Source organism: Macaca nemestrina, chromosome 1, assembly GCF_043159975.1.
Source record: "Macaca nemestrina isolate mMacNem1 chromosome 1, mMacNem.hap1, whole genome shotgun sequence".
Classification (NCBI taxonomy): Eukaryota; Metazoa; Chordata; class Mammalia; order Primates; family Cercopithecidae; genus Macaca; species Macaca nemestrina.
Window position 1 is genome coordinate 59,959,441 of NC_092125.1, and position 7,163 is coordinate 59,966,603.

The 7,163-nt window shown below is 55.1% G+C and overlaps 1 protein-coding gene across 1 annotated transcript; it reads left to right on the plus strand.

The window, feature by feature from the left end:
• Positions 1–2,360: 2,360 nt before the first annotated feature.
• On the plus strand, positions 2,361–6,021 carry LOC105484723 (shisa family member 4). Its single transcript, XM_011746596.2, has 5 exons — positions 2,361–2,781; positions 3,171–3,342; positions 4,179–4,312; positions 5,122–5,289; positions 5,521–6,021. The coding sequence occupies exons 1-5, from the start codon at positions 2,709–2,711 to the stop codon at positions 5,565–5,567; spliced, it is 594 nt and encodes a 197-aa protein (XP_011744898.1). The 5' UTR covers positions 2,361–2,708; the 3' UTR covers positions 5,568–6,021.
• The last annotated feature ends 1,142 nt before the right edge of the window (positions 6,022–7,163 follow it).

Below are 7,163 nucleotides of genomic sequence, written 5' to 3' on the forward strand. Positions count from 1 at the left end.
GGATTACAGGCGTGAGCCACCGCGCCCGGCCCTTTAGACTTGTTTAAAGAGAAGCAGGTGGTGAAGCTGAAGGGCTGGGGCTTTGAAGCTATAAAGTCCAGCTGCAAATCCCAGCAGTGTGAGCTGGGGGAACTGAAGTTCTTCCAACTTCAGTTTCCTCATCTGTACAATGGGATGAGCTCGCTGGCAATGTTTGCTGCTGCTGGTATCATTACCATCATATTCCAGACAACCTGAGGAGAACCTCCTACTGATAAAGTCTATGTTTTGTCTCATCTGATCACAGATTGCTCTGCCTCCTCTTTTCCAGGAAAGTGTTTCTTTCCCTTGCTGGGGATTAAGAGACCAGCTTGGTGAGGGTATTCCTGCCTGCCCTTACCGAGAGAAGGTGTAGTGAAGCCCCTCCAGGTCTGAAGATTTAGACAGCCTCTTCCAGGGCCCCCAGTCCTCCCACCCAAGCCCCTCCTCACTCCCGGCCAACCCTATGGACTCTTTCAGGACTCAGGTTCATTATGGTGACATAAGCTAGCCCCAGCTCTCCATCTCCAAGTTCCAGCATCCCTTGTCAAGGTAAGAAGTGCAAGTTCTCCCAGTGCAGCCAGTTCTCCCCTCTGGTTGGCCCACAGGCCCTTCTCTTCACTCTCTGTCCTAGCCTAGTCACCTCCCATCCCATGAACTGAAATATATTACTAGAATTTTGCAATTAGGAAAACACTGATGATGTTGGTGTGTGCTAGGTGTCATTGCAAGCTGGAAGTGTCATCTAGGGGTATATGCTTTGAGGAGGGCTAGTTGGAGAAAAAAGCAGAAAAGCAGGAAAGTAGCTAGAGAGGCATGAGTTTCAAGAAGGATGTGGTTTGGTTTGGTTTGTTTTAAATAGGAAAGACTTGAGATTTCCTTTTCCTAGGGAAAAGAAGCTGGTAAGGTAGGAGAAGCTAAAGACACTAAAGAGATGGGATAATGAAGAGACAGATCAGCAGGGGTCAAGGGTACACATGGGAGAGTCAGCCCTGGGCAGGAAAAACACCCCTTCATCTGAGGATGATTCCAACAATGACAGCACCAATGGCTAGGGCTGGATGGCAACAGTGAACACAGCCACGTGGTCCCTGCAGTCATGGAGCTTTTAGTGTAGGAAAGAGGAGATGGATGGCAATGAGCACACTGAGTAGGTGGTGCTGGATTCAGAGGCATCTCTCTGTCCCTGCTGCTGCATTTATGACTGTGTCCTGCGTGAGGACATACTCTTGCCCATCAGGCTACCAGCAACTTTCTGGGGCAGGAGCCTATCCTCTCCTATTCCAGCTCTCTTGGGTAGGTGCACCAGCACCCACAGGGACCCAAGATGGGATAGCTCCTCTTCCAGCTGTTCTTCCCTAACCTACTAAGATTCTACTGGGCCTTCCATGGACCTGCCCTGATTCTGTCACTCCAGAACACAAGAAATACTCGCTGTCTGCACAGTCTGCTGTTGTGGCTGGGGATCAACCCTGATTTAGACTTGGGTCTTCCTGATGCCTCTGCCATTTACTGGCTGTATTACCTTGAACAAGTTCTTTAACCTCCATGAGTCCTAGTTTCTCTGTGAAATGGGATTGATAACACCGACCAACCTTGCTTAGTTAATAGAGTTGTGGAAAGATTCCAGTGAGGTAGATGTGGAAGCCTGGATGTGCGTGTAAAGGGTGTACATGGCAGGGGATTAAGGTAGGCTTTTGATGATCTCCCTGGCTTAATTTGCAGTTCCTCGGAGGGTACCTCATGTACCATGGGGCATAGTCACTGGCACTCAGTATAAACCTGCGAAGACTGATTGACCTCTCCCACCCTAAAACGCTGTCTCCACCTGGAATTAACTGTTGCCCACCTGAAATTAACTGTTGACCTCCCTATGCTCCGGTGGCTATTGCAGTACCGGCTTGCTCTGTGAAGAGTGTATAACTGGATGGGCCCCCGGTGGCCCCAGCAGCCTGCCTTCCCTGCTAGTGAAGCCATGGGCTTGTGCATGACAGCTCTGTCCACTTGAAGGGGGAAGGGTCCATCGTAGGGAGCCAGTGCAGCTGGCAGGGTCCAGGCCTGTGGGCACCGCTGGGGACAAAGCCACTCTGAATGCCTCTCAATGAGTGCTTGTGTTCTGGGAATGGGGGCGGGGTGACATCCAGCCTCTTTCCCTCTCAGGCCCCCACAGGATGTCCCAGGCTGGACGCGGCAGAGGAGGTCCCCAACAAGGGAAGGTCCAGCCCTGCCCCTCCAGGGTTGGCCCATGTGTCTGGGCATTCGGAGGTGGCACCAGGATCAGGGCTTCTGGAGTCCAGCATACTGATTGGGCCCAGGCCGGGGGCGGGTCCAGGACACAGCCAGACTTCCCTGGCCGCAGTGCCCAACTGCCCGCGGTGCCCATGTTGGCTCGGACGGGAGGAACCACAGCGGAGCCGGGGACAGGGGGAGCAGGGCAGTGCTCTGCTGGGTGAGGGGCACCCAGCTCTAGAGGCTAGGTGGGCGTCGCTGGTGGGTGGACTCCTGGGCGCTGCGCGGAGCCGCGCCGGCTGGATTAGCGCGGGCGGGGCGCTTAGTCCCACCCCCAGAGGAGGCGGAAGAAGAGCCCCAGCCTGGCCGCGGGCTGGGCCCCGCCGCAGCTCCAGCTAGCCGGCTTGGTCCTGCGGTCCCTTCTCTGGGAGGCCCGACCCCGGCCGCGCCCAGCCCCCACCATGCCACCCGCGGGGCTCCGCCGGGCCGCGCCGCTCACTGCAATCGCTCTGTTGATGCTGGGGGCTCCCCTGGGTAAGGGGATGGGGAGTGATGCGGCCGGGGTGGGATGGGGTGGGATGGGGTGGGATGGGGGCGGAGGAAGGGGAGGGGCCGATCCGAGGGGCTTGGGGTCGAGGCTTATCCAAGGCTGCCACGGGAGCCTTGGGTGTTGCTGGATCCTCAAGAAGCGGGAAGAGGGAGCGCCAGGATGCTGGACCATGGGAGGCTGACCCCGGGGTGCAGGGTCAGCTTCAGGCAGAGGCCTCTGGAGCACCGGAGCTGAGACCCTCAGGTTGGAGACAAGGGGCAACCCTCAGTGTTCGGGAGCCAGCAGGCTGGGGACCACCGGGGCAGTGGGGCCGAGGGCGGCCGGGGATGAACTGGCCTGGTGGCCACTGGGCACCCCCAACCCCTGCCCGCAGCGCTGGCCGGCGAGGACTGCCTATGGTACTTGGACCGGAATGGCTCCTGGCATCCGGGGTTTAACTGCGAGTTCTTCACCTTCTGCTGCGGGACCTGCTACCATCGGTACTGCTGCAGGGACCTGACCTTGCTCATCACCGAGAGGCAGCAGAAGCACTGCCTGGCCTTCAGGTGGGTTCCTGCGTCCCCACTCTCACCCCCTCCTCCATCCTTTTCTCCAGAGGCCTCCCCTTCCTCCCTCCCGGACTCCTGCCTCCTCTCCATTTCGACCTCCACATTCTTAGCTGAATGGAGTCACCAGGACTCCAGCTTGGCGGCAGAGCTAGGTGCTTAGGTGCTGGTGCCTGGGAGTTCCAGAAAAGGCATGTTAGTTACCTTCATAGGCTTTGGCCGGGCCAGGGGTTTCCAGGTTCTTTCTGGAGCCCTCCCTTTGGTCCTGCTAGGTCCTGGGGAGGCAGGGTTCAGGGTTAACACCTGGACGACAGTGTGGCTTTGTGGAAGAAGCTCTGGCACAAAGGCGGAGACTTGGGTTTGATTCCCAGGTCCACTTCTTACTAGCTGTGTGATCTTGGAGAAGACACTTGCCTTCTATGGGTCATTGCTTGCCAAATTAGTGGTTGTCAAACTTTTTAAAATATATCATATATAAAATAGATACAGAGACTTCTGATTGAAGTGGGGTTTGGAAAAAATGGCTCTAGATTATTTATAAGGCTCCTTTCAGTGTTATGCTGTATGTCAAATCATTTAAGTTGTAGATATAAAAGCAATGGTTGGGGGCGCACTGCAAATCCCCGTATGCTTCACACTAGCCAGCCAGGCAGCATAGCCTTCTGGGAAGTGGAGGTCCTCTAAGATCTCCTTCACAGGGACTGGGCAGAGCCCCACAAGGAACCCCAAATCTCAGCATGCCGTGGCCCCCCTGCTGGCCAGGAGTTGGAGCCAGCATAATGAGGACTCCCTCCTGTGAGTGTTGGAAGGTGAGAGGACCTGTTCTTTGTCTAAAGTCCCAAGACCATAGCAGGCATCGCCTCAGCTGTGATCCTCTTTGTTGCTGTGGTTGCCACCACCATCTGCTGCTTCCTCTGTTCCTGTTGCTACCTGTACCGCCGGCGCCAGCAACTCCAGAGCCCATTTGAAGGTACACCCGGTACTGGGCAAGATGAGCCTCATATGGGCTGGGCTAAGTCCCATAATGGGCAGCGGAAAGTTCATGGATTGGGTAAATTCTGTAGTAGTACGTACTTCTGTATACACACACCTGCCAGCATGAAAACCCAGAAAAATGCTTGTAAACACCTGACTATTAGAATGTGCCCAGGGGTATATGGAACATCAGACTGTGTGTGCATTTCTGTGCATACACATGAAGATTCAAATGTATACAGGAGTGCAGTCTGTCAACAATAGTGGGTGAGTGGGTGTATGTGTGCACATGACTCTTAGTACATGGGGTCAGGTCTGTAGTGATGAACATTAATTGAGTGTGCTGCAGTGGATGGCAGAATATGTGCCTGAGTGTTGGCATGTGATGCACATATGCCACAACCTGATGGACATGGGGACGGTGGTGCCATATGGGAGATCAGTGTGGGCGGAAAGGGCTAGGAGAAGACCCCCTTAGTGGCAGCTCTGCTGGATTACAGGATACCAGTCCGGAGCTGTCCTATCCTTGCCCAAGTGAGATATTCCCTGGGCTGTGCTCCCTGGTTCATAAGGTCTCTGAAACCTGCTGAGGGGAGCAAACTTGCTAAACACAGATTGACCAGCTGGGGCCACGTGCACAGCTCCCTGCTTAAATCTGCCAAGCAGGGTGTGGGAGGAAAAGATGGCCAGCCTGGAGCTTGCCAGAGGCCAGCACCAGGGTGCTTACCTTGGTTTCCTGGGCAGGAGGAGGAGGCTTCCCATAGGAGATGGGTCTCTGAATGCTGATCCTTCTCCCCCACCTAGGCCAGGAGATTCCAATGACAGGCATCCCAGTGCAGCCAGTATACCCATACCCCCAGGACCCCAAAGCTGGCCCTGCACCCCCACAACCTGGCTTCATGTACCCACCTAGTGGTCCTGCTCCCCAATATCCACTCTACCCAGCTGGGCCCCCAGTCTACAACCCTGCAGGTAAGTAAGCAATCTGGGGCCCCTTGCTGCTGCCTTCCCCCACCCCTTGCCCTGCGACCCTCCTTGTGCCTCTCTCATTCTCAGATTGCCTCTCCCAGACTTTCTTCACCTCTAACCCGAAACCTCCAGGCCCACTCTTTCCTATGGGTCCTGTCTGCCCTGGGGGTAGGGGGGTTACTTTTCATCCACCTATGCCACCACTCACCCTCATCCTGTCTCTTTGGCTTTCAGCTCCTCCTCCCTATATGCCACCACAGCCCTCTTACCCGGGAGCCTGAGGAACCAGCCATGTCTCTGCTGCCCCTTCAGTGATGCCAACCTTGGGAGATTTCCTCATCCTGTACCTGCATCTGGTCCTGGGGGTGGGCAGGAGTCCTCTAGTCACCAGGCCCCAGACCAAGCCAAGCCCTGGGCCCTACTGGGGACAGAGCCTCAGGGAAGTGGAACAGGAGCTGAACTAGAACTATGAGGGGTTGGGGGGAGGGCTTGGGATTATTTTTATTGGGGGCAAGGGAGGGAGATGACAGCCTGGGTCACAGTGCCTGTTTTCAAATAGTCCCTCTGCTCCCAAGATCCCAGCCAGGAAGGCTGGGGCCCTACTGTTTGTCCCCTCTGGGCTGGGGTGGGGGCAGGGAGGAGGTTCCATCAGCAGCTGGCAGTAGCCCTCCTCTCTGGCTGCCCCACTGGCCAGATCTCTGGCCTGCTGGATTAAAGCTGTAAAGACGTAACTCATATCAGTCGCATCATTGGATCCATCCACACTTTCCAGGAACACCGCCTTCAGCTGGGCCCAGACTGTTGCCCACTCCATATACCAAAAGTAGGGGAGGGCCAGCACCAGCACTGGAGCACAGCACCATCCTCCCCCCCATCCACACGCAGACCAAGGCAGACTATTCCTGGGCTGCTTCCTAAAGACAATGAGGTAAATTTCGCCATGGCTCTGAAGAGATGCTCGTTTGCACTACAGATATTCCCTGCTAGGGATCAACAGCTCTACAGCAGCTGAGGCACTGCTAACTGTACAAAGGCAGTTCTCATTCAGGTACTCTTAGGTTCATTCTGGGCCCCACCACTTTCTGACCTTGGCCATGTCTCCCAAGGTTTCCAAGCCTCAGTGTCCCCATCTATAGAATGGGGATAGGACAGGCGCTGTAGTTCATGCCTGTAATCTCAGTACTTTGAGAGGCCGAGGCGGGCAGATCACCTGAAGTCAGGAGTTCAAGACTAACCTGGCCAGTAGGGTGAATCCCTGTCTCTGCTAATATTTAAAAAAAAAAGCCGGGCGCGGTGGCTCGAGCCTGTAATCCCAGCACTTTGGGAGGCCGAGATGGGCGGATCACGAGGTCAGGAGATCGAGACCATCCTGGCTAACACAGTGAAACCCCGTCTCTACTAAAAAATACAAAAACTAGCCAGGCGAGGTGGCGGGCGCCTGTAGTCCCAGCTGCTCGGGAGGCTGAGGCAGGAGAATGGCGTAAACCCGGGAGGCGGAGCTTGCAGTGAGCTGAGATCCGGCCACTGCACTCCAGCCTGGGTGACAGAGCAAAACTCTGTCTCAAAAAAAAAAAAAAAAAAATTAGCCAAGCATTGTGGCAGGCACCTGTAATCCCAGCTACTCGGGAGTCTGAGGCAGAAGAATCACTTGAACCCAGGAGGCGGAGGTTACAGTGAGCTGAAATTGTGCCACTGCACTCCAGCCTGGGCGACAGAACCAGGATCTGTCTCTAAATAAATAAATAAATAAATCGAATGGGTATAATACCCCATGGCTGTCAGGAGGGTGAAATATTATGTACATTAAACTGTTAGTCCTGTCCTTTCCTCCCTGATTAGAGGTCCTAGGACTAGGAGCCAGGTAGAGACACTGGGTG

Excerpts from the sequence above, each read along its gene's own strand:
- LOC105484723 (XM_011746596.2), top strand. The coding sequence starts at position 2,709 with ATGCCACCCGCGGGGCTCCGCCGGGCCGCGCCGCTCACTGCAATCGCT. Across the intron at positions 2,782-3,170 it reads GATGCTGGGGGCTCCCCTGG|CGCTGGCCGGCGAGGACTGC; the intron begins GTAAGGGGATGG and ends CCCTGCCCGCAG. Across the intron at positions 4,313-5,121 it reads ACTCCAGAGCCCATTTGAAG|GCCAGGAGATTCCAATGACA; the intron begins GTACACCCGGTA and ends TCCCCCACCTAG.